This window comes from Protobothrops mucrosquamatus, unplaced genomic scaffold (assembly GCF_001527695.2).
Source record: "Protobothrops mucrosquamatus isolate PMUCROS unplaced genomic scaffold, P.Mucros_1.0 scaffold_294, whole genome shotgun sequence".
In the NCBI taxonomy this organism is placed as follows: Eukaryota; Metazoa; Chordata; class Lepidosauria; order Squamata; family Viperidae; genus Protobothrops; species Protobothrops mucrosquamatus.
The window spans coordinates 1,276,136-1,303,161 of NW_015386370.1; the positions used below are offsets into that span (position 1 = coordinate 1,276,136).

The 27,026-nt window shown below is 38.0% G+C and overlaps 2 protein-coding genes across 3 annotated transcripts in view; both read left to right on the forward strand.

Annotated features, from left to right (window-relative positions):
- ITPA (inosine triphosphatase) overlaps window positions 1-2,744 on the forward strand; it is a 14,418-nt gene extending 11,674 nt beyond the window's left edge. The window contains exons 7-8 of the mRNA XM_015832020.2: window positions 2,066-2,142; window positions 2,517-2,744. Of these exons, the coding sequence (XP_015687506.1) occupies window positions 2,066-2,142; window positions 2,517-2,640 (201 nt within the window). The 3' untranslated portion in view covers window positions 2,641-2,744. The remainder of the gene's footprint in view (window positions 1-2,065; window positions 2,143-2,516) is intronic.
- An 831-nt stretch (window positions 2,745-3,575) lies between these two features.
- Window positions 3,576-22,650, forward strand: VAMP4 (vesicle associated membrane protein 4). 2 transcript variants are annotated; one of them, XM_015832021.1, is made up of 8 exons: window positions 3,576-3,616; window positions 5,700-5,793; window positions 7,802-7,848; window positions 8,187-8,237; window positions 14,018-14,118; window positions 15,381-15,460; window positions 19,352-19,403; window positions 21,934-22,650. In XM_015832021.1, exons 2-8 carry the CDS (start codon window positions 5,728-5,730, stop codon window positions 21,960-21,962), a joined length of 426 nt encoding a protein of 141 aa, XP_015687507.1. In that variant the 5' UTR covers window positions 3,576-3,616; window positions 5,700-5,727; the 3' UTR covers window positions 21,963-22,650. The 2 variants fall into 2 exon arrangements, with proteins under 2 accessions (XP_015687507.1, XP_015687508.1); XM_015832022.1 differs by lacking the exon at window positions 3,576-3,616 and adding an exon at window positions 3,937-3,992.
- The last annotated feature ends 4,376 nt before the right edge of the window (window positions 22,651-27,026 follow it).

The following is a 27,026-nucleotide window of genomic DNA, read 5'->3' on the forward strand; positions in this document are numbered from 1 at the left end:
CCAGGTTTAAAAAGGGTTTAAAAATAGGTTTAAAAGGGTTAAAATAGGTTAATATAGATAAAAATAGGTTAAAAATGCAATGTTAAAAGGGATTAAAAAGTTAGAAGTTAAAATAAAAATAAAAGAAAATAATAATAATAAAAAAGCTTTTGCTTTTGGAGGAGCTCTTTACAGCCTTTGCTGCCTGTCCACCATCTTGACTTATACCCATTCCTTTTAAACACACAACCTACATATCATTTAATGGCTTAAGAAATGTTAAGCTGTTGGTTGATTTCTTTTCTTGTCAGGTTTCTTCTTTTGCTGGTTTGAATTTTGTAGCCTAATCCATAGGAAAAGACTTTTTAATTAATTTTTAGTTAATTGTTCTGTCAGGAAATTTCTCCTTATTTCTAAGTTGGTTCTTTTCTTAGTTAGTTTTCATCTATTTCTTCTTGGTCTACCTTCAGATGCTTTGAAAAATAGTTGACCCCCTCTTCTTTGTGGCAGCCCCTGAAATATTGGAACCATGCTGTCATCTCACCCCTAGTCCTTTTCACTAGACCAGTGATGGCGAACCTTTTAGAGACTGAGTGCCCCAAAACCGCCTCGCCCACCCCCCCACCTCTCCTGCCCACAGGGCCAACCATCACCTCCACGGCCTGCCACAGATCGCCATGGCTGCCCTGCAGCATCATGGCCACGCCCTCTGCCTGCACCCTGCAGCATCTGTATGCGATGGGGCGCGAGGGCGGAGTCTTGTCCCTGCTGCCCAGCTGTCATGTCCTTGGCTGTGCTGCTCTGTGCAGGCTGCGCCCGAGGTGACTCTCCTCCAGGAGGGCTGCTGGTGAGGGGGCCACGGGGTGGCGGGGCTGGGGCGACGGCATGCATGCCCACAGAGGACTCTGAGTGCCGGCTCTGGCACCCGTGCCATAGGTTCGCCATCACTACACTAGACAAACCCAATTCCTGCAACAGTTCATGTTTTAGCCTCCAGCCCCCTAATCATCTTTGTTGCTCTTTTCTGCACTCTTTCCAGAGTCTCTACATCTTATAATATTGTGACCAAAACTGAATGCAGTATTCTAAGTGTAATCTTACTAAGGCTTTATAAATAGGTATTGTTTATAAAATACTTCATGTAATCTTGATTCTATCCCTGTTAATGCAACCTAGGATTGTGTTGGCTTTTTTAGCTGCTGTTGCACACTGCTGGCTTATGTTTAAGTGATTGTCCACTAGGATTCCAAGATCCCTTTCACAGTTGGGCCAGATTTCGCCTAATCTGTACATGTAAATTTGATTTTTGTTGCCTAAGTCTAAAACCTTATTTTTCTCTACATTGAATTTCATTTTGTTAGATAGGGCCCAGTGTTCAAGTCTGTTGAGACTCTTATGTATCTTGACCCTGTATCTTTTAGAGTAGTGGCTATTCCTGCTATGTAAATTTGATAAGATCCCCTTCTATTCCCTCATCTATTTTTTTTATGAAGAGTACTGGGCCTAAGACAGAACCTTGGGGTACCCCACTAAATACTTCCCTCCATGTAGATGCAATTCCATTAAGGACTACACATTGAGTGCGGCTGGTCAAGCCAGTTACTAATCCATCTGGTGATGATGCTATCTAATTCACATTTTTCTATCTTAATCTAGTAGTAACTTGTGGTCTGCTTTATCAAATGCCTCACTGAAATCCAAGTAAATTATGTCCACAGCATTTTGCTGGTCCACTCATTTAGTCACTTTATCGTATAATTTGTCTGACATCTGTTTTTGACAAAACCATGTATGTCATGATTTTGCTTGCCTCTAAGTGTTCACAAATTGATTGCTTATCTTTTCCAGAATCTTCCCAGGTATTGATGTCAGCTGATAGGTCTGTAGTTTCCTGGATCCATTGTTTTTCTTTTTTTGAAGATGGGAACCACATCAGCTCTTTTCCACTCCTCTGGTAGTACCCTGGTGGTCTAGGATCTTGAAAGATATAGTTCTGAGATAACATCTGCCAGCTCCTTCAGAATTGTATGTTTTATGTAAGGCCTAACTCTGAAAATTCAACATTAAACGTCTCTTTTCCCTATAGGGGCATATAGTTGAACCAAGAGGACCTCGAGATTTTGGATGGGATCCTTGCTTCCAGCCAGAAGGCTACACTGAGACGTAAGGGAATATATTCTCCTTAGTTATAACGGGTCGGTAAAACTACCCAGTCACTGTTGTACATTCAAGTATTAAGAAATGTGCAAATTCTGTTCTACAAAATACCAATTTTTATGAATGTATTTGTCAGCAGGCATTTGGATTGTTCTATTATTCTATTCTATTTAATAATAATGGATTTAGTACAGGTGTTCAATTGGCAATTCCCGTATCTCCTGAGAAGAGGATTTGATCAAATTGTTCCTTAGCTTAGGACTCAACATTTAAGTCAAGAAATAGAGAGTAAATTTAATTAATACATTTATAATATCACCTGCTCTAGATGAGTAGGCTTTGCAGTTTCTCATGATGAAGTTCCAGGTTGTCTTTTGCAGATATGCTGAATTGCCCAAGTATGTGAAGAACTCTCTCTCTCATCGTTACAAAGCTTTGAAAGAGCTGTCTGCCTATTTTGTTCAACACCACAACCCAGCAGAGAGCCTATCTTGTTCTAGTTAAACTGTCTGGATCTGTGAAATGTTTTATATATATATTGAAATTAAAACCTAAGGGTCTTTCTGCTTGTACAAATCATGATCAATAAACCTACTCATTTTAAAAAAGATTGTGTGTGTTGTCTTTCTGTTCCTGAAATTTGTGGTGAAATACTAAGATTTTCATTCAGGATAAAAGACGAATTCCAGATGATTTTTCAAACACTTATGTAATATTCCGTTTCCCCCCTCCCCCCCAAAAATTCAGTTATCATAATGCTGCAAACTGCCCATCTCATAGAACAAGTGACTGGGTAGCTTACAAGTTATTAACAATTAAAAAATAAAAAACTATTAAAAACCGAGACAAAGTAAAAAGTAGACAAAGGGATAGCAGAGCTATTTTATTTATTTTTATGTCTTCTACATTCATGGGCTCAAACCAGTAACTATTCGTCGGTATACAAGTGAAACCACATACCTGATTCATATACTGCATTACATCACAATATATTGTGTAATTTTGAGTTACCACATTCTCTGAATGCAGCGACTGTAGAAATACAGTTCTAAAACATCACGTGAACCAAATCAATTATGGCGAGTTCAACAAACCAGGCTTATGCGATTAGTAAACCCATTTACCCTTAACACATCTGTACCATGCACGGCTTTTTCAATTGGTCAGGAGGAGGACTACAGGCTAAAGGAAAGTCACTCTTTGTGATCCCAATTCCGCTATCGTCGACCGTCTACTCCGCTTCCTTCTAATAGCTGTTTCAGCTCGGCGCGCGTCCGCCACCGCCTACCAGGCGAGAATCGCTACTACGGTAGCCGAGAGGGTTCACGTCACTAGGGGGGCCGTCGCGCTTCCTCGATATCCCGGACCCTCGGCTCCACCCCTTAGTAGGCGCGCCGAGCGATCGATGGAGCAACAGCTGACGATAACTCCTCCTCTTCCTCGGACCGGCCATTTCCGCACCGGCCTAAAAGGGAAACAGGTGAACGAGGGAATAAATAAAGGCGCGCGGGGAGGGAGGGGGTGGATGATAAGAGGAGGCTCTCGAGTTTGGTGGGCGCTGGCTCGTGGGAAACTGGATCCGGGAGGAAGCCGAAGATCCCTTTAGGAGGAGAGAAAGCAAGTATCCCGGGGGCGAGGCAGGAATGGTGAAATGGCCAATAGGGAAAGAAACTGGCAGGCTGCTGCGCAGTCCGGAGAGGACGAGTGTCTCGTGTGAGGGCTTATGGAAGAGCGGGATGGACAGCTGGAGAATTAAGACTCCCGGAGAAGAAGACCGCGCGAGTGAGAGATGAAGACAAGGAGTTTTAGAGGAGCAGTCGTTTTATTTTATTCAACAGTCCTCTAGATGGGACACTGTAAGCTTGAGGGGAGGGGGAAGGAAGCTAGATAAATAATTGTTAAAAGAGGTAGATTGGATAGAAATGTATTTAAAAGACATAGGAACTCGTGTACACTTGTGTAGAGAAGAATTATAGAACTATGTGTAAAGATTGGGCAGAAGCAGTAAGGCTACATTCCATGTTGGTAATGCAAATTAAGGAAGATGGAATTCCTGAAGCTATTTAAGCTTCAGATTGAAAAATGGATTTGTCCTTAAATCTCCCTGCATCCAGCCATTGTAGGTCACAAAAGCATACCATATATTTTAACATTCTTTTCAATGCTGAGGTATCTGTTATTGAGCAAATTACAGTGCAGTCTTTTTGCCTAATCTATTTAAGTATTCAAGACATTGTAGATGGTAATAATGTAATGGTTCATGATATTTTATATTTTGCAAGTAGTATTTTGATGTATATGTCAGAATCCAAATATACTCCATCTGTAGTTATCAATTATGAAACCCCGCATTTCTGTCTGCTCTGGATTCTGTCATACGATGAAGGGAAGGGGGTGAACAAAGGGGCTTTATGGCCCTCACTTCCTTCAGCCTACTTCAAAGGGACTGGATGTGGAATCACCAAAAGGACTAACAATAACAATAGGGGGTCATTAGNTGAGACTGTCTCTGGGAGAAGGGGGTGATGGGGGTGGCTAAAGGGGGGACCCCTTTAAAATCTTGAGTTGGAAAGCTTTCACCCCAAGTCCTGTTTAGAACGCCTGCAACCATCTTCTCTTAATAAAGATGCCTATTGGAAGAAATATTCCAAGAGTTCTGTCTTCTTAAGATGCAAAGTGGGGTAGGTCCTTACAGTATCATTGGTGTTTTGGGTGACACTTGAAATAGATCAAAGGCATATTCTGCACACAAGGTGCTAAGGAGTATTGGTAGAAAAAGCATTACTTTCAGGCTTTGTAGATTTCCTTAAAGCATCTGACCGTTTTTGAAAATGAAAATTTCAAAAATAATGATCTGATTAAAAAATAATCCTAGCTCAAGTGGTTAACTGGGTGTACAAAAGCATAGTTGGAAGTAATGGTAGATTGAAAAGACTTTCCTTTCCCTTTAAACAGTATATAGAAAGCCAACTTTTTTTTCTAGCCAGTCCTTTGAAAGTGTTGCTGATTAAAAAATTGCATATTATTAATGGGGATAGAAGAAATTATTTTAAAATAACATTTACATCTCTTCCATTCGTGCGACCAGAACCAATAACCATGACATTTTAAAATACTTTCATGTGTAAAAGGCTTTAGGAACTAATGGGGATTTAATTAATACTCATATAGTTAGAAGAGGGATATATTTTACAATTTAAACTTAATCCTGGATTTGAACAATATTTGCAATAGTTTAAAAATAAAATAATCTATTCATGAATTATAAAATGGTACTTCAAACTATACTGGAAATATAGTTTCTTTCTTCTTATAAACAGAAGAACACTGATATCCACTGAAGATGTTACTTAGCCTGGTAATGAAACTTTCAGAAACCAACTCACAAGCTCGGAGAACAAATCTTCACTCTTATACTGGAAATTCCCAGATCTCATATTGTTTTCATGTAATAATTTGTATTTGCAGTGTTATGCAGGCATCATTGTAGCCAGTCTTTAAATTCTTACAATTTGAGAACTAAAACCTGACAGAATGATTAGAATGTTTTTTTTTTCTACTAGGACAAAAAAATAGCACTGGTATGAAAACATGCCTCCAAAATTCAAGCGCCACCTCAATGACGATGATGTTACTGGGTCAGTCAAAAGTGAGAGGGTGAGTGTATAGGGGATAGTTATCTTGGTATGATTTAAATGTGTGACCTGCTGGTGAAATGGCTGTAATAATGCATTTACAAGATTCTCGGAAATAATTTCTAGGAGTTGTATAATATTTAAAGAAAACAGCTTTTTATCAAGTTCAGAACTGATACTACTACTACATTCTTGTCACAAGCATCTACCAAGTGCTTCTAAATTGAAAGGATTAGCCAGGGACGTCACCATTAACCAGGTGATGCCCGAGGGAGCTCTTTTCGTGTCCCTGTTACCTTCCCACTGAAGTGGTACCTATTTATCTACTTGCATTTCCATAGTTTCAAACTTCTAGGTGGGCAGGAGTTAGGGCAAATTCAGAACTGATGAACCTGTGGTTTTCAAGATGTTAGTGAACTATCAATAATGAGGGATACAGAAATCCATCATTCCTTACAAGAAAATCTGAAGGGTCTACAGATCCTCATCTCTAGTTTTTTAATACATAGGATAGTATTGCTAACTAAATTGGTCTGAACTTTTCAAAAGAATAGCAGGATCTGTTAAAAGTCTAAAGTAGTGATTTGCCAAGTATAGTCCACTATAGCCCCTTAGCATTCACTATCCAGCAACCGAGAAGGGGAGTGAAGGGAAAAAGCAAGCTCTACTATCTGCAGCTGTTGTTTCTCAAGTTGTTGGAACTCAGATCAATACTTTTCTGTATTTGTGATCTTATTGGCACATGACTTGCAGGGTCCATTCAATCCTCCACTGGTTGAATGATGAAACCAGTCTTCACTTTAATATGAGATGGTATTAGGGGAATTGTATACATTTGTACAGTTAGATTGAGATAACTGTTGATCCCCCCTCACCCAAAGAATCTCTTTTTTTTTAAGATCATGGGAAAGATTGAAATTCTGGCAAAACTAACTAGAAATATTAAGCAAAAGCAATGAAACTATTATTTTAAATCTCAAAAACAAAACTATGTCAGGTATTTGACAAAACCAAGATTGGGACTCTTAATTATTTTTACCTTTCAAAGCAATTTTTCGGAGCACCAAATACACTTGCAAATAAACCAAGATTTTAGGTGCCAACATACATCCAAAAAATTGCATTTGTCTTACATGTGAATGCACTTATCAACAGGTGTATATACAGTAATAGTTTTTAAAAGTACACATATTTCCCATATATATTCATACGTCCATCCACAAATATATAAGCCCTCAGATTTTTAACCAAAATACCATGAAAAATGCAGGTCACCTTCTCCATGGTGACACATTTTTCATGGCATTCTGATTAAAAATTTGAAGGTTGGCTTATGTATAAATGGACTTATTCACAAGTATATATGATTTATTCAAAAGGAAGACCTAATGATTCTGTCTTGTATTGTCTGTGGATATCTGATACAATACATCAGTGATCCCCAGCCCATGGACCAATATAGGTCCATGGCCTGTTAGGAACTCGACTGCATAACTGAAGGTGAACAGCAGGCGAGGGAGCGAAGTTTCATTTATTTGTAGCTGCTCCCTAGCGCAAGCATCACCGCCTCAGCTCCACCTCAGTTCATCAGGCATTAGATTCTCATAGGAGCACAAACCCTACCGTAAACTGCGTATGTGAGGGATCTAGTTTGTGCACTCCTCCCCCCCCCCGCCGGTCCATGGAAAAATGATTTTCCATGAAACCGGTCCCAGTTACCAAAAAGGTTGGGGACTGCTGCCATATATTGTGTCAACGGCATTACATTCTGACAAACATATTGATTAATGACTCAGTCTAGACCAGGGGTAAACCTTGGCTCTTTTATGACTCATGGACTTCAACTCCCAGAATTCCTGAGCTAGCTATGCTGGCTCAGGAATTCTGGGAGTTGAAGTCCACGAGTCATAAAAGAGCCAAGGTTGCCTACCCCTGGTCTAGAAACACTCTTTTGAAATTTATTTTTGAATGAAAATACCGATTAGTAGAAATATTCTTTTTCATAGATGTATCAATCTTTGTGTTTGCAGAGAAACCTTCTAGAGGAAGATTCAGATGAAGAAGAGGACTTTTTCTTGTAAGTGTCTCCAAACCAGAGTAGGGATAACTATCGAATCCTAGGTCCTGTGCACTATTGTCTCTGCCTGTTCTACATGCTTTGATCTCAAGGATTCCTTATAAATACTAGGCAAAGTATTGTACAACTTACTGTGGTTGTTTGTCAGTAATAGCTACTACAAACTCTTCAGTGTATGACTCTGCCAGATGTTTTTACATAGGTTCCAGAAGTGGGCTGTTTCTTCTGAATGTATAATGCTTTCAGATTTCAAACATCTGTTTGTTAATCAGCCCTAAGATTTGCCACTCATCTTGGAAGATAAAGGTAACAATTTAACTTTTTAAATTATTTTGTAGGAGAGGGCCATCAGGGCCAAAGTTCGGATCCCAAAATGACAAGATCAGACAGTGAGTATTTTGTGGCATGTGAAATCTATTTTGGCTTAATTTTCATGTCCAGCTAATATAGCTGTTCTATGATCATACTTTATCAGGTGAAATGAATTACTAGTTTCTAGATTAGAGCTAAGCTTGTTCATAAAATAATGAACATTGTCTTTTTGAAAAATCACATTTCTTTCATTACTTTAATATTTTAAAATGTATCTTTTAGACAATCTCCCTCTTCTATCTTTATGTATACATTCTTGTCACTATGGAATTTCACAGAAGAATATAAATAATAGACTCAAAGTGGTAGAGAAAATTAATTAAAAGTAGGAAAATAATCAACTTTATTAATTATTGAGGAGTAACAAATGTAATTTATGCTGTATGCTTTGGCAAAGTCCTAGTTAATAGTTTCTTTTGTTGGGAATTAGAAAACTATCTTCCCTCATTGCACATTGTTCAATTTATTTCCTTTGAGCCAGCATCTTACATATCTATTGTAACGCAGGACAGAATCCGCAGCCTTCTAAAAATACAGGTATTGTAGTCCTTGTTTAGTTATGACAACTCAGTTATTAAGCAAAATGGTTGCTAACTGATCTGTGACTGTGCTTATGATCTTTCTTTCCTTTGTTTTACAGACCTGCAAAGGTCGTAAATGCAAGGAATAGTTGCAAAGATATATCACTGTGAACATTTGCTAAACAAGGCAATCACTAACTGCCTTTCTTTGCTTTCTTCTTTTTTAACTGCTTCCATATATATGAAAGCTATATATTTGTTTTTACCTATATCATATATGGGCAACCATTTTATAACTAAAGGGGACACAGATTTGTGTTTCTGAAGACTAAAAGGGACACAAGGGTGTAGCAGCAAGTTGACAACATTGAAGTGGACAGATCTATTTTTATTTTCCAGTTGTAGAGAGGGATTAGAAGGAATGCAAGTGGCATGGATATAGTAAACCATTCAGAAACTCTTAGTTCACCCACCTTTTTAGTTCTCCTCCTTCCCTACTGACGTTATGAAGCTTTGACATAATTTTATTGCTCTTGTTAAAATACTTAATGGCAGGAGCCAAGGTGCCTAGTTCCCCTTTCATTGAACTTTTAAATTGCTAAGAGAGGTGGTTACTTTAATTAAAAAATGGGTAGGCAAAAGTATGGAAACAAGGTGATTTTATACTATATAACAGAGTAACAGAGTTGGAAGGGACCTTGGGGTTTGCTAGTCCCCCGCTCAAGTAAGAAATCCTCTAGATTTTCAGACAAATGGTTGTCCAATCTTTTCTTAAAAGCCTCCTTCATTGGTTGGCTGGAAAAAATTTTGACCACCTCATGGAAAGCTATACTATATTATTAAAGCTAAGATTGGATTTCATGAGCAGCTTGAGAGATGGAGGGACCACATATAGTGCTTTAGAAGAATAAAAAGCTGTGGCCTGCCTGTAATTCTTTTTCAAATGCATAATTTTTATTCCTTCACTCTCAGTAATAAACAGAAAAAACGAAGGAAGTGGGATATTATGATGTATTCCCATATCACAGCTATTAAAGACAAGGAGCTCCATCCCGTTAAGAGTATTCTCATCTAATTTTGTGCTTTAGTTTTATTCTTTTCCCCCCAATATGCCAGGAATCTCTTGTTGTAGTGCCAGTAGAAGAGGTGATACTCTGATCGCTAACATAACTTTATGCAATGAAAGACACAGGAAATGAAGTAATGTCCAATTATGTTACTAATTGCCATTTCCTTTGCCTGTTATAATCATTGCTGTATTTGATGGGATGAAGTAGTATGCAGAAAACAACCTATCTCAGTTTGGAATCTGGGTTAGCTAGACATTAGGAATATGAGTTTGAAGTGTCACATTTTGACCTACTTCTAACTTGTTTGGTAGAAAGCCAATGAAGAAATGAATATCATCACTATAGTGATGATCCCCAGCTCAGTATTTTTTCAGTTGGTGCCATGTATGCTCTGAAAGTTTTGAATGTGGGATGCAATGTGTGAATTATTAAACCGAGTCTTCATCTGGGGAAACCAAATCAGGGCAGTATAGTCATTAAATGACTTTTGGAGCTATTACTGTTTTGGATGGAGTTTCATATCCTCTTCAAACTAAGTCCGATATTACACCCTCCAGTATGTACTCTCTTCTTCTGGTAATAACCATTTTTCCACACTAAGCAAATACAATTCTTATTGTTGTTAGTAAATATACAATTGCATATCAACATTTGTTACGTTTTTCTAATAGTGTCAATAATATCAGTTTAGAATATCTTTTCTAACCAAAGCATATATTAATTGCACTTGCACTCAATTTTCATTTTTTTAGTCCATATCCTATTTTCGCTTTTTTCAATTTTAATTTCCCATCCATGTTCAAAGTATCCCAATCATTTATAATTTCAAAACAAGTTATATTTGAGTAACCAAAATCTTCACTTATTCAAAGTTCTTAGCATATTCTTATTTCCCTTTTCATAGCAAGATATGATATTCTGATTATAAATCTTGTTTATCTAGTTATACTAATACTTCTATTTCTAGCAATCTATTCTTAACCATATTCAAACATCTAATTGGTAATATAGCATCCCCTCTAATAGGTCAAAGCTTCTGTTTCCTTCAATCTTACTCTAGCTTTGTTCCTTTGCCGACTAACTTTCCAAGTCAGTGCATTTGCATCATCAAATAATTCTTCCTCTATTTTTGTATATATTATTTGAAACAAGAGAAACAATTTAGTTAAACTATTTTTGGAAGAACTAGCCTGTTGATATTCATTAAACAGCCTCCCTCCTTCTGCAGTTCCCCACAGTTCTGTTAACGGCTTTATCTTCCATTCCATCAGCTCTCCTTCCTTATCCTCCAGTATGTTCTGAAACCTTGGTTTGTAAAATGTCTTTTCCGTATCCAATATTATCGTTATGTCTTCTAAGTCTTCATTTATCTGAGTCTGGTTGTTAGTTTCTTCCTTTAGATCCTCAATGCTTGTGTCAGCATTCTCTAGTTTTCCTTCTATTTTCTGGGTTGCTGGTTCCTTCTCTGTAGTTATTTTCTGAGTTTGTAGATTTAAATTAGAAAATTGTTTTTTTATCTCCTTTATGTTATTATTAACCTGATCACAAGCTAAAGCAATTGTTTCTTGTATTAATTTCAACATGGAGAGAATTTCTTTCTGTGGTTCATCAGTATTTTCTTGGTGATATGGCAAACTGAGGCTTCTGGAAAGAGATATTAAGGATGGTTTTTTACTATTTAGAGCTAAATATGGAACATGCATTTTATTTTTTTGTAAGTATCCAACCAGCTAGCCATTCCTAAACCTCTCCTAAGCAGATATATGTAAAATTCAAATTGTTCTGTCCAATGAAAAATATATCCTTTCTGTCCAGGGAGAAAAACCATTAAAGGTTGTTTAACAATCAAGATTTATAATCCAAAGTGTCCCCTATGTTTCTTCTACAGGAAAATAGTTCCACAATATAGTTCTGAAAGTCAGTATTTGTGTTCATAATTCAGACAGGCCAATTTTAGAGTAATATTATCATCTCTGCCACACAAATAAGCAGCCCCCAAGTCTTCCTTTTTTCTCAGCTGCAATTCTCAATAGTAAAAGCTTCCAAGGCCAGCCAATGTCTTATCTAATTCTGGGCTTCGAGCCAGGTTTCTTTTAGGCATAAATAAGTTGTAGTGGCGTAATTCACCATTAGATGTCATCAATGCCGTTTTTCAGTTTTTAAATCCAAACCTTATATATTTGTTTTCGTAGATTTTCATGGGTACAGGTATGTAGGTCTTGGTGTACTCAGGTGTTTTCCCGTGTAAGATTGAGAGTATCTTGGCGACGTTTCGACGAGGTCCCACTCGTCATCTTCAGGCTGGGGTCTTTGGCTTCGTGCCTGTGCGAGCAAAGTGTGATCGGAGCTGCCATCTCTCTATAAATACTGGTGGGGGTGGGTGGAGTGCTGGCTTAGTTGCTGTAGGGGGATTGGTTGGCTGTTATTGTTTGTGGAATGTTCAGCTGTTTCGTAACATCCTGAGTACTTGAGGTGCTGGCTGTGTGCCCATTAGTCTTTTATGTTATAACAACCTGGGTAATGGGTTGTGTGATTACATCCTGAGATCTAGTGTAGTGATATCCTGAGTTTTGTGTTTCAACATCCTGGGTGGTTGGCTGTGTTGTAACCTCCTGAGCTTTAGCATTGTAACCTCCTGAGTTCTGTGATGTGGTGTCCAGAGCAGAAGGCTGTGATGTAGCATACCGGGCTTTGGTTTGGCTCCGAGTTTGCGGTCTAGCTCTGTGTTCATGGCGTGTGTCTGTTTGCTTTGTGTGGGGGTCGGAGGGAGGTGCAGCAGCTGGTGATGTTGTTGTGGTTTGGCTTCTGGATGGTGGTTGCATTTCGTCTGAGGGATGGGCTTGGGCTTGGGTTTGGGTCTGGTGAGGGTGAATGGTGGTGGCGTACTGTGTTCCTTTCCTTTCCCTCTCTCATCGGGGAGAGTGCTTTGGGCAGATTTTCAGGAAGAGGTCTTTAAAATCATAAAGAGAGGATCAAGTTCATACACGTTGCTGTAAGATTGCTTGATAGTGCTTTTCGTCTTCCGTTGTCAGCAGCTTTGGACTGGCTACACGAATGTAGCCAGTCTTTCCCCCACTGGTTTGGAGGGCTTCCTCGGATCAAACAGGAGGGCTGCCGCCCCCCTGCAATCAACGAGGGTCCCCTTCTTGCTTGCCGCCTCTATGGGGCGACTTTCAACCCTTTCCAGGGTTCCCCAGCAGGGCAAAATCAAACGCAAAAGATGGAGTCCCATCTTCCTGCGTCTGCTTCACTGCAATGTCAAAACCGGAAGCCCCCCTTCCTTAGACTTTTCTACCAGCTAACATTCTTAGACAGAGCAGCAGATGCCTGGCAGTATATTTTAATGGCTAGAGATGAGGGAGGGAAGATATTGCAAAGACTCTGCAAGTTCCCATATGTCACATCTACATTCTCCTTCTGCTTTTAAAGAGCAAATCATGATTTCTATGTATCTTCCTATAGAAGGCAAATTTGACCACCATAAAGTCTGTTTAGATTGTTGCACTATGACTATACTCTGTATTGGGCTGCTTTAAAAAATGTTTAATCTATAGCTAATACAAAATAATAGCTAGTTTAGTTGTTAATGCTGTTTAATCAATGTATATTAGCTTTGCAACAACTTTTTTAATTGCTTTTTTTTAAAGCCACAATTGAAGATTCTTATTCTTACCTACAAAGATGCCGGAATATCTAAAATATTGTTTGTGAAACTATTGTAGGCATAAATGTGCACTTGAGAATTCAAGAAAGGATGAGCAGTGTGGTTAGTGGGGATCTAACAAGTATTATACTTTGATATATACTCTTTATATGCTTACTTGCATGCTTACTTACTTTTCAATTTATTCAATAAGTTGAGTTCAATTTAAGTTCTATCTTAATCATGCTTCAATATTGGATTTGGGCAGATAATTATCAATTCAGATGCCTATTTGAAAAACAAATTGACATGTTGCTATTTATAGTACATTATTTAATAGTTAATATAAAGAATTTAAAGTCTTTGCACACTAAAAATATTTGATGTTAACTATATCTCACTCAATTCAGACTCAGAGCTGTTGAATAAATTGAGCTACAGCTCCCATCATTCCCACTCAGCATCTAGATTACATGTGCAGGATATCAATCAGTAGCATTTTCTGGTATTAATGATAAATTCCTTGCTCATGTGATGCATCCTTATGTGTATTTTTAAATCAGAGTTCAAAACCAGGTTGATGAAGTTATTGATGTCATGCAAGAAAATATCACCAAAGTGATAGAGAGAGGAGAGCGGCTGGATGATTTGCAAGATAAGTCAGGTAGGTACTTCCCTTTTAGAAGTGAAACTGAGTTCCGGGAACACCGTGTCTCTCATATTACCTAATCTCAGCATACTTGGATTTCATTATCTGTTCTTATTTCTTAGGTTCCCTGTTGCATGCGTGGGGTCCTGGGTACACAGAAGTGATAGTGTTGTGTCTGTTTTAGAGTGCGCTTGTTCATGGAAAAAACGAACATGGGTGCCTTTTTTTTATTTTAAAGCTCAGAATATTTTCTCCCTTAATATTTTTACCACACTCTCTAAGAAAAATGGCTCTGAATGTCTCATAGATTTATGAAAATGTAATCCTTGCTGCTGGAGAGACAAATGTAATCCTTGCTGCTGGAGAGACAAAAACAGCTAGTCATAGGAAATACACCTCCCACTCTTGTGCTACAGATGGGAATCCACAGCAATTAAAAGACTCTTGGTGACTTGTAGTGTCAAGTACACTAAAACATTCATGGTATGTTATTAAAAATAAAAATGGAATAGATTAAAATCATCCACAGTAATTATCAAGATGTGACAACAGTAAATAAGTAGCAATGTCTCTTAACTCGAAAGTTCTACTAAACAGCTTTGTCTTCATTTCCAAAACTACAGTAATTACAGAACTAATGATCTAAAAGAGAGCTTTTTAGTAACATAGATTATATGTAGTCCTCATTTGCCAGAGGAATTGAGATTGAAAAACTCCATTGGTAAGCAATGCAGTGGTAAGATGCAATGTTGCATGACCAGCTGACTTATGCCAACAGTTCTGGCTATCCCGGTTGCTACTGTAGACAAATCCTGTGTGGTTGCAGCATGCTGCAGTCATGTCATTGTCACTTACCATCTTCTGCTGGTTTCCCCATTGACTTTGCTTGTTGGAAACCAACAATGAAGGTTGTAAATGGCAGTCACGTGAGTACAAACAAACTTCTATGATCTTGCAATTGCAAACCAATCCCTATTCATCTGAATTGCAGTCATGTGACCGCACAGACACTGACAGTTGCAACTGCAAGGACCCATTTTTAAATCCTCCTAGTTTAGCACTGTCCTAATTTTGAACAATTGTTGAACAAATTGATGTTAGATAGAGTTTGGTTGTTTTTCTTAGATTCCCTATAAGGAATGAAATCATGCAGAATTCTCTGTTCATGATACGGATGGATCTTTTTTTAAAAAAAAATCAGGATAGAGGCAAAAGCTTTATCTTACCACTATGGTAGGCTGTTCAATTTCATTTCTCTGTCTCTTTATCTGGTGCAGAAAGCTTATCAGATAATGCAACAGCTTTTAGTAACAGATCCAAACAGCTCAGAAGACAAATGTGGTGGCGAGGCTGCAAGGTAAGGCTTATCTTGTTTCCAAAATATTGCAATTGTGGTTTATTTGACCAGTTTGGTTTATTTCTTTTACCTTTCTATACTTTGCAATTTTATCTTTTTAAATAATTTTTATTAAAAGTTTTAATTAGAACAGTAAAAGATAATACCAACTGAAGAAGAAAAAAAGAAAAGAAAAAAGGTGCAAAAAAGAGAAAAAAATAAAAAGGACTGTCTCCAAGAAAACAACTTCTCATTTTCATTACAATTTTCATAATCTCTTCACCTCTTCTTAATAAATATAAAACTCTTCATTTCATAACTCAAGTGTTAACCATGTGTTGCCCAGAAATCAGGCAACCCAATTTTAGCATGGACCTGATCCCTGAATTTGAGGGATCCCTTATCTTTACCTTTGCAAAGGAGCTTTCCACCTGAAAATACAAATCAAGTAATGCAGGCAAAGCAAATAGAATTTATTAAAGGGGAGAGTCTAGTCTTTTTATAAGTACAAAACAAATGACCTCAGGAAGCAATTGATCAAATAATAAAAAACACTGATTACATGTGAGAATTGAACAATAGAAAACATTCCAGATAACATTCCACAAGTGGCAACTTCATGGATTACATCACACCCCTTTCCCAGCTGGGTTTGTGTCTTTTTAAAACTTGTAAGTGCATTCAAAGACTTTCAGAATATACTCAGTGCTGTTTTAGTTCTGAAAAGGCAAGTTCTTGCGTACCAAAAGAAATTATCTTGGCTAAGAAGAAAATCATTCTTTCCTGAAATTAGAAAAGAGCCTAGACTGCCATGATAAAATACTAATAATGAAGCCTAAAACTCTAGATAACATATGGATCGTTCCAATACATCTTCAATCCAGGTGTCAGCAAAAAGTCCAAACAGAGCCCTTTGATAATAAATGATCCTGGTATGCTAGTGTAAGCAAACAACTAAGAAGGAGCATTTCTCCTTTAAAAAAACAAGCTCACAAATATCCCTTACTTCTACAGTAACTGTAAGGGGGGGAAAAAAAACCTTAAACACTGCATTAAGTGTAGAAGACAAATCCAATACACAACATCCAAATGCCAACAATTCCAAAGAGAATTGCTTCAAATAGCAACATATCCCATTCCATATCTTAACACTTAACTATAAACAAATCCACATTTAATTTATTTATGAAAATTTTATGCCACCCATCTGCCCCACAAGGGGACTCCAGCGGCTTACAAGTTTTAAAACAACAAAAAAATAATTAAAACATTTAGCAAATAATGTAATCCCAGTACCCTAATATAAACAATTGAGTAAAATTTAACTTAACAAAGAAGAATAAGTTCTTCTTTAAAAGGAACAAATTCACAAAATTTCTTTAAATAAAAAAAACAGTTAAATATAGAGCCAGTTTAAATGCTGTCAAATTAGGATACATAAAGTAGCTGTAAGGGAAAAACCTTATACACCATATTAAATGTAAGCAAATCCAATATACTGTATAACATTTTTCCAGTCCAAATATCAAACCAATACATTCAGATATATTAATACAATTCAGATGATTATTGATCCTTTTTTACAAATTTCTTCAATACTTTAAGCAGCATCTTTTGTAAGCAAAAAGAAATTATTCCAGTTGTTCTCTGGGATTGTCATTTTTGTTTATTTCTTAAATTTTAAAGCTTCATCCCATTTTTCTTATTTATGCTAATGCCAAATTCTTATTCAAATACTTGTTCAGATTCTCAGGTAGATTTTGTTGCATATCTTTTTCTATAACACTTTTTGGTTTTAAATATACACTCACACAGTTGCTAGGGAAATTAGCAGTTTATTCAAAGTGAAAGAGATAATATCAGATAAGAAATGCAAGCCAAAATAGAGTTTCTGAAAGAAGCTTTTAAAATTAGCAAACAGAAGAATAGTTAAAATCCAGTTTAGATTTTCAAGATCCAGGTCAGAGTGGTCAGTCGATCCAGAGGTCAGAATTCCACAAGCACAATACATGAACATCAAGCAAGATCTGGAATCATATGGTTCATTCTAATAAAGGAACATGGTTAGGGATGTCTCTTAAATCAACTCCAGACAGCTGTCTTTAATCAATAGATTTGCTCCCTTGCTTGGCAAGGAGTCTTACAGAATGTCTCTTCTCTGCTGTCCACTCTGCTTTCTGGGTGTGAGGGTTGGGTGAGCTTACATCATCTGACTGCTCCATCTGTTCAGGTAGTGCCTGTGTTTGATCAGCCTCACATGATTCTTGGCTTTGTGTCTACTGAGGTTGAAGTTCTATGGGTACTGCGGGAACAGCTTCTTACATTCAGAATCAATGTCTGAAATTGTTCCCAAGAAGGCACGATATAGCATATAATTGATTCAAAGTTCTGGTGCAATTTCAGAGTCTTTAATATTCAAAATCCCAATTTTCCCATAGTTTTTGAGCCCGTAATATGTGTAAAACTTTTTGTAGCTAAAATCTTGTCTTTTTACTGTTTATTTTAAATTCTTAAAGATTGTAAACATACATTTTCATTTTCTTATATAAAGTGTTGAAGACACCCACATGATGTTTGCAATCTTGTCACTTTGAAAGTGTCTAACTTCTTTGAAGCAGTTAGTTGACAACTTTTAAAAGTGATTAGCAAGAGAAATGCAAAACTCCTTTATAAAGCTTGTGTGCAGCTAGAGCAACTATAGCAAATTCCCTTGCCTCCCAATTCTCCCACCCTCAGAAGACTGCTGATTTGCAGTCTCCTTGTAAGGAGCAACGGTATGGAAAACAGCTTGGGCAATCTCACATCCTCTCTTTGTCCAAAGGATCCAATCTACCCATTGGTTCCTTGTTCACGGTACAAACATTGGGTCTGCTTTTTATAGAGCTGTCTTCAGTCTGCCATCTTTCCCAGAAGCCCTGTGTCTTGTAATGCTGTGAAGATTCAGCAAAATAAAAACAAAAAAATAGACTTATAGCATGTCAAGAAACCACACACAAAAACTGTTCATATTCACACTGTGTTGTAGTAATCAGTATTACAATTTCAAACTGGGTTACTGCTTAAAAGCAACCATGATTTATTGATTTACTTCATTCATACTTTATAGTATCTAAAAGTACATTATGCGTGTGCCGTGATCTGAATTTGAAGGATGCTTAGGAGTGCATGCAAGTCAATGAGCATTGGAAAAGATAGAGCATTTTGAAAGAATTGCTGCCTAGTATGACACAAGCACTCTGATGTGCTCTGAATCAACTTTTTTCCTTCAAATCTAGATTGCTGAATAAATCTATTGCTTAATAAATACAGCTAGGCCTTGATTAACTATGGTAATTGGCAATGGCAACTCCATCGCTAAGCAACATGTTCATAAAGTATGACATGTGATAGTGACTTACAATGGCAATTGCAGCAGTCCCAGTTCCCATCATTAGGTGAATCCCACATGGTCACAATATCCTGTGGTCATGTGATCACACCTTGCAACCTCCTTCCAGCTTTCCCATTGACTTTGCTTGTTGTAAGCCAATTGTTAATCTCTCAAATGAATATCATGCGACTGCAGGACACTGCAATGGCTGTAATTGTGAGTTGGTTGCCAAGTACTCAAATTACAATCACATGATTGTGGGGGATGCTGCAGTAGCCACTACCACAAGGAATGGCTATAGGGCCTCTCATTTAGCACCATTATAACTTTGAACAGTTGTTGAACGGGAACTACCTGTACTCACATTCTGGCTTAATGTGTTTTTGATCCTTGAGATTAGATTAGGTCATTTTGAAACTAGCCACTTTGAGTTATCGGAACATGTTCATTATTATTGGCATGCTGTTGAACCTGGATTAAGCTGATCAATTATGTCTACAGTTGGGAATTAATTACATACTATTCTGTGTGTTAATTTGCAGATGAAGGCAATTGTAGCTTTGGTTGCTGTTGCTGTATTGCTAATCATTATTGGTGCGTATTCCTTTCTGATATTATTGTAAATATAATAAAATAAATAAAATGTTCTGCATTGGTGATGGTACTTTGAAATAGCCTTGTGACATTCTTGATTGATAAAAAAAAAACTTACCTGTCCCTTCAGTCTTTCTGCTTTGATGTCTGTCTCCTTCTATTGTTCTATCTATTGATGTAGAAGTTTGCTTCAGATCTTTTGCTTTAATGGGGATACACTCTTAATGCTAGAATATTTAGGACAGTCCATTCAGTAATGTTTACAGTGAGGGAAAAAAATATTTGAACCCCTGCTGATTTTGTACGATTGCCCATTGACAAAGAAATGATCAGTCTATAATTTCAATGGTAGGTTTATTTTAACAGTGAGAGACAGAATAACAACAAAAAAATCCAGAAAAATGCATTTCAAAAAAGTTATAAATTGATTTGCATTTTAATGAGTTAAATAAGTATTTGCAAAACATGACTTATTACTTCAGTGGTTCTCAACCTGTGGGTCGGGACCCCATTTGGGGTCGATCGACCATTCCACGGGGGTCGCCAAGCAAGGCTGTCCGCCATTTTTTTTCCCTTTTCCGGCGGGTGCCTTACCTCCCTTGGGCTGGGCCAGCTGGTGGTCGGCCTGCTCCGTCTCTGCCGCTTGCCAGCTACGCCTCGGCCGGCGCAGGGGGCGGAACCACGCATTTGCGGCGCTCCCGGGCAGGGAAAGTCCTCGACTTACGACCGGTTGGGTAGTCCTCGACTTACGACCGGTTTAGTCCTCGACGTACGACTGGTTTAGTCCTCGACTTACAACCGGTTGGGGTCGCGGCATTAAAAAGGTTGAGAACCACTGTATTACTTGGTGGCAAAACCCTTGGTGGCAATCACAGAGGTCATGCATTTCTTGTAGTTGGCCACTCATCTCAGGAGGGATTTTGTCCCACTCTTTTTTGCAGATCCTCTCCAAGTCATTAAGATTTCGAGGCTGACGCTTGGCAGCTCCAACCTTCAGCTCCCTCCACAGGTTTTCCATGGGATTAAAGTCTGGAGACTGGCTAGGCCACTCCAGGACCTTAATGTGCTTCTTCTTGAGTCACTCCTTTGTTGCCTTGACTGTGTGCTTTGGGTCATTGCCATGCTGGAATACCCATCTATGACCCATTTTCAATGCCCTGGCCAAGGGAAGGAGATTCTCGCCCAAGATTTGATGGTACATGGCCCCGTCCATTGTCCTTTTGATGCGGTGAAGTTGTCCTGTTCCCTTAGAAGAAAAACACCCCCAAAGCATAATGTTTCCACCTCCATGTTTGACAGTGGGGATGGTGTTCTTGGGGTCATAGGCAGCATTCCTCCTCCTCCAAACACAGCAAGAGCTCGATTTTGGTCTCATCTGACCACAATACTTTCACCCAGTTCTCTGAATCATTCAGATGCTCATTGGCAAATTTCAGACAGGCCTGTACATGTGCTTTCTTTAGCAGGGGGACCTTGCGGGCGCTGCAGGATTTCAGTCCTTCACTGCATAGTGTGTTACCAATTGTTTTCTTGGTGACTATGGTCCCAGCTGCCTTGAGATTATTGACAAGATCCTCCCGTGTAGTTCTGGGCTGATTCCTCACCGTTCTCGTGATCATTGAAACTCCGTGAGGTGAGATCTTGCATGGAGCCCCAGACAGAGGGAGACTGACAGTTATTTTGTGTTTCTTCCATTTGCGAATAATTGCACCCACTGTTGTCACCTTCTCACCAAGCTGCTTGGCGATAGTCTTGTAGCCCATTCCAGCCTTGTGTAGGTCTACAATCTTGTCCCTGACATCCTTGGACAGCTCTTTGGTCTTGGCCATGGTGGAGGGCTTGGAATCTGATTGATTGCTTTCTTCTGTGGACAGGTGTTTTTTATACAGGTAAAAATCTGAGATTAGGAGCACTCTCCTTAAGAGAGTGCTCCTAATCTCAGATTTTTACCTGTATAAAAGACATTTGGGAGCCAGAAATCTTGCTGATTGATAGGGGATCAAATACTTATTTCACTCATTAAAATGCAAATGTATAACTTTTTTGAAATGCGTTTTTCTGGATTTTTTGTTAATCTGTCTCTCACTGTTAAAATAAACCTACCATTAAAATTATAGACTGATTATTTCTTTGTCAGTGGGCAAACGTACAAAATCAGCAGGGGATCAAATAATTTTTTCCCTCACTGTAGATGTAAATTTAAGAATAAATGGTAACCATTTAACCAGAATTAAATACTTTTTAGGATTAACTAATTAGGTTTATGAAGTTTCCTTGTCTGGGGTTTTGGGCAAATTTAGCTGCAATACTTTATAAACCCTAATTTATTATTTATGTTATGTTAACCTATTTAGTTATAAGTCATTAAGCAAACTATAGTTAAGCAAGCCGTGACTTACCAGTAGGCAAATCCAATATGGTAATTGCAAAGATGATTTCCAATGACTAGAATAGATAGGTTTTTAGGGTTGAAACTAGTTAATTGACAATTATTTTTACAAGTGATTTAAAAATGGTGTTTCTTATGCAGTTCCCATCATCCTCAAACACCGCACTTGACTTGGAGATGAACATTCTTGTGGACACCACTTCAGGATAATAGCAAAGCTAGCAACTGTATGATTTCAGTGGGATGTATTGTGTATATAGCTGTGAAGTGCATCCCACCCTCAACCCCCAGGGAAGCATATCCACCCAGTTCCACCAAGAGCATCCAGAGGACCTGGCAAACATGACTTTCAGTCAAGAATTAACTATACTGCCAATATCGGATCCAAAACCTCATTGTTGTTGTTACAAAGGAGACCTATATGGAATCAGATACGTCAGTATTTCATTTGTTTTTTTAAATAATGTATATATAAGTGAGTGTGTGTGTGTGTTTATAATATATGTATATATAAAATTGGTAATGTTATTTATAATTTAAATAGTTTCCTACAGCTATTGATAAAGTAGCAAGTAGAGGAAAGAATTATGGAGGGAAGAAGGAACTGTATAGTCTATATCACTGTTTAAAAAAACATTCTTTCTTCAACTAAATAATTACAAAGATGACTTTCTTATGGGGGGAAATATCCCAAAATATGGGTTTGCAAACCACCATTCTGTATTTAAGGGATTCTGAAGTTCTGTGTTCTTGCTATTCTATAAATGCATTCTAGTAAAAAAACTATTTTTGACTGCCAATATGTAGCTCTTAGTAAATTACTGAAATAAAGAAGCTTCTAATTCAGTTAAGGCAACTTAAGTTTTGCAAACTTTGAATATTTAAACAAAAAAGAATGCTCTTATTCATGCAACTACAAGCAAAACAGTATGATTTCTGCTGCAACATTAACAGCAGTGGGGTTCCTATGTGGTATATTCAGATATATGACAAAAAATGCAGCGTTTCTTTTTTATCTTTGAAGCCCAGAGTTGGCCTGAGTCTTCATCTAGGCCTTTAGCAATAGTTTTGGGGCTCCCTGGCATCTCTCTTTCTTCCATGTTTATTATTTCAACTGCTTATTATCCCATTCTCTAGGAAACTTACTTATTCATTACTGTGTGCAGAGGAATGAATGTTGCTTTCTGAGTAGGCATGGAATATCAGTGCAGAACTACTGGCATGAAAAAGAGATTGCAGATAGTCCTCAGCTTACAACCATTTCTTTAGTGATCATTCAGAGTTATAACAGCACTGAAAGCACTTATGACCATTTTTCACACTTACAATCGTTGCAGCATCCCTGTGGTCACATGATTAAAATTTGGATGCTTGGCAACTGGCATGTATTTATAACGGTTACCATGTCCCAAGATTATGTGATTACTTTTTGCAACCTTCGGATAAGCAAAGTCAATGGGTAAGCCAGATTCACTTAAAAACTGTTGTTAAAAACTGCACTGATTCACTTAGCATCTGTGGCAAGCAAGGTCGTAAAATGGGCAAAACTCACGTAACAACTGTCTTGCTTAGCAAGGAAAATTTTGAGCTCATATGTGATGGTAAGTTGAGGACTACTTGTGCAAGAAACAGCAATTAGTGTACCATGAAAGCACACTTCCTGTATTTAATTTTCCAGCTTCAAGACCTAAATAACTTAAAATGTTTGTTGTGGCAAGGTAACATATTCATATGGAGGTGTGAAGGAGTGTGTGTATATATGTATATGCATTAGAAATGTGTTTTGTATGGTTCGTATCTCATTCCATGATATAAAAGGTTGCCAAAACATGGAACATTTTATTGTATTAAAGTACAATAAAAATAAGGTCAATCACACAAAGCAAGGCAGCAAAATAATATCAGGGAACAAAATAAAAATGTCTTTGCACAATACTGGAAAATATTGTACCCTCTTCAAGTGATAATGTACCTTTTTCTAAAGCATGTAGATAAATTATCTTACATGAGCTATAAATCACTATGGTAATCATGGGGCACAAAATAATGGTTGAGTCACAGAAATGGAATGATGCTTTGTGATACTTGCAAATCAGTGTGTAGTCTTGTATTACTGGAGAGACTGGCCAGTTTTCTCAATGGCTGCATTGTATTTCCATATCTTTATCCAACTGCCCTGGGTTCTATTCATTCCAAAACTTTCCTCAAGCTTTTAAAAAGAAATGTTTTATTTGTTTTTTTTCCTTTTCATGCTGCCATTCATTTTTAAAAATCCTTTGTTGATCTTGATTACACTCATTCCTTTCAGCAGAGAAATCATTTGACATTAATTGAATAAGCTTATTTTAAGACATCTATTTTTGTCTGTGTTACTATCACTGCTATTGATTCTTTGAATTGATTTCTATGTTGTTAACTTTTCCTGGTCTTTTCTTTCTGACCTTTGGTAATTTTCTATTCCTATAATTTGCTGTTCCTTATGATCCTGCGTGCTTCTTTCTGAACATACTTTCTGGGCAATCCCCATTATTTATTTTGCACTGCTACCTTTACATTGATAACTGTTAAATCTTCTTTTTGTTACTATGTTTTCCATCTAGTTTTCCTAATTGTTTTCTTCTATAGCAGGGGTGTCAAACTGCTGGCCCTTGGGCCGGATGCGTCATGCCAAAACCGCACCCACCCCATTGCCGGCAATGGAGAAAAAATCGCGATACGACGTTGCAAGTTTGACACCCCTGTTCTATAGTGTCCTGTTGTTTCATTCTATGAACAGCAAAGAAGCCATTTTTTTTCAACATGTGGGGAGTCACTGATGGAGAAGATTAAGGTAACCGGCAAAATTTGGGATTATATAAATTCAGTCATTTAATCCATTTCCCAAATTCAATTATTTAATACAGTATGCCTTTCCTGCTAAAAGTTTGACATATATGACTATATGTGACTAATATTCTGAAGAGACTCAGACAAATAATTTGTGGAATAAGAGGGAGGAGAGGAGAAGCACAATCAGGCTTGCAACATTCTGTTATTATAGTCTCTCTCAATAAAGTATAGTTCTGCTCTTCCTCTGAAGTTGATTTTCTGATATTCCTTGAGGGGCTGATAGTGGGGAACAGAAGCTGCTCCAGAATAAACGAGAAGAGAACCAGTCACCCTTACTTCTGCAACATCAAGGAGCATGGAGAAGCTGAAGAAATATCAGTATCTGAAGAAAGAACTAGAGAAGATGTGGAAAGTAAAGGCCTAAATGGTCCAATGGTGGTTGGAGTACTTGGGGCTGTGATTCCTAAGCTGGGAGAGTGGTTCCAACATATTCCAGGAACAACGTTGAAGCTCTCTATGCAGAAGAGTGCAGTGCTGGGAACTGCTAAGATACTGCTCAGAAAACTCAAACTCCCATGTATCTGATAGATGACCAGAGATTAAGAAAGACATACCCAAAAGGGTGACACAGGATTTTTTTTTAATTGAAAAAGCAATGGCTTTATTTTTTAATTTGTTCTATTTATTAAGAAATAGGGACTAAAAACTAAGAGGACAGATAGCATTGGGGTGGGTTTTTGTTGCTTACCCTGTCGGTCATCTCCAGTGTAAGCACCCCCATTAGGACAACAAGCCAACTGGCAGAGCCACGTTTTAAAGCCCTTTTGGAAGGGCAAAATGATAGAGGTGGGTCTCTGCTCCGTGTGGCGGTCACAAGAGAAAAGGCTCTTCTAGATCTTTCCAGTCAAAGTTATAAACAAAGATGAATGAGTAAATAAACGGCCCTTCCCTTGACCCTTAGAACAGGAATTACGTCTAAAATATTATGGGGCCCATAGGAGGTGATCTGCTTGATGGTGTCTCTTGCAGAGCCTCTACTCTTGCAAGGAAGATCTGACTTTTAAAAGTTGTGGATGAGGCTATGGAACTTTCTACAGATCTTGCCTTAGAAGCATCCAAGTTCAAGGATTGGTAGAAGGAAAGAGTGGGCAATTCCTCCAACGTATTGGGGAGAAAGCTGAGATCATTAACAATTACAGCTCTCCCTTTAATTCTTACACCAAGCTGTGGAAATTGGGATACTGAAAGAAAATATCCTAGAATAAGAGAAAATTATCAAAACACTACTGTATTGGTCTTCCCAGGGTAATCTAGAAAACATTTGTATATTATAGATTTGGCCATCTTCTCAACCCTAAATTGTTTTATTCAGTTAATCTCATTTTCTAGATTCATAACAGAGTTACAAACCAACTGCAGAGGCTGAATTCACATATCAGGCTAAGCTAAAATGAGGTTGACTACTTTATGATGCCATTTACTGTGTGATCTCACCCTAAATGAAGTGATGAGAGAATTCTGAATGGCCATTCTGAATATGCTAGAATCCTCTTGAAAAAACCTGGTGGAGAGATCACTTTTGCCAAGTCCAATTAATCTTGTTAAAGCAGATCTTCAAAAGGAATGTTTTGGAAGCACAGAAGACTGCAAGAGAAAGAATGAATCATGGTGTCATCATTTTTCTAGTCAGGGTGAGAATCTGCTAAGTGGTTCTCTTAATAGAACCCCGTCTATTTTGATGCATGCATCTATTTTTATAATAAAACGTATTTATAAAATACCCAAAATGTATGTATTTGTGATGTTACATCAACTTACAAAATAGAGGTTCTTTTTAAATGGTGAATATTAAATACTGTAGAGCAGGGATCCCCAACCCCCGTTCTGTGGACTGGCACCAGGCTGCAGCATGCCAGAAACCGGTCTGCGCAAACAAGTGAAGCCCCATCCGTGGATGCAGGCAGCATGCAAAACCACGCTCCCTCCAGTCCATGGAAAACCCTCTCTCTATGGAACTGGTCCCCGGTGCCCAAAAGGTTGGGGGCCACTTCTGTAGAGTAACTTTATTATTATTATTATTATTATTATATTTAGATGTATATCCCGCCCTTCTCCTCACGGACTCAGGGCGGCTGACAATCAGTTAAAATACATAAATAACAATTACAAATTTAAAATTAATTAAAAAAAAATATTTGAACATTGACCAATTAAAATATAATTAAAACCCCTCTAAAAATTACCCTAGGCCAGTCCTGCAAGCTGAAATAACCAAGTCTTAAGGGCGCGGCGGAAGGAAGGGAGATCAGGGATGACCCTGATCTCTGGGGGCAGTTCATTCCAGAGGGTGGGAGCTCCCACAGAGAAGGCCCTCCCCCTTGGGGTCGCCAGCCGGCACTGTCTGG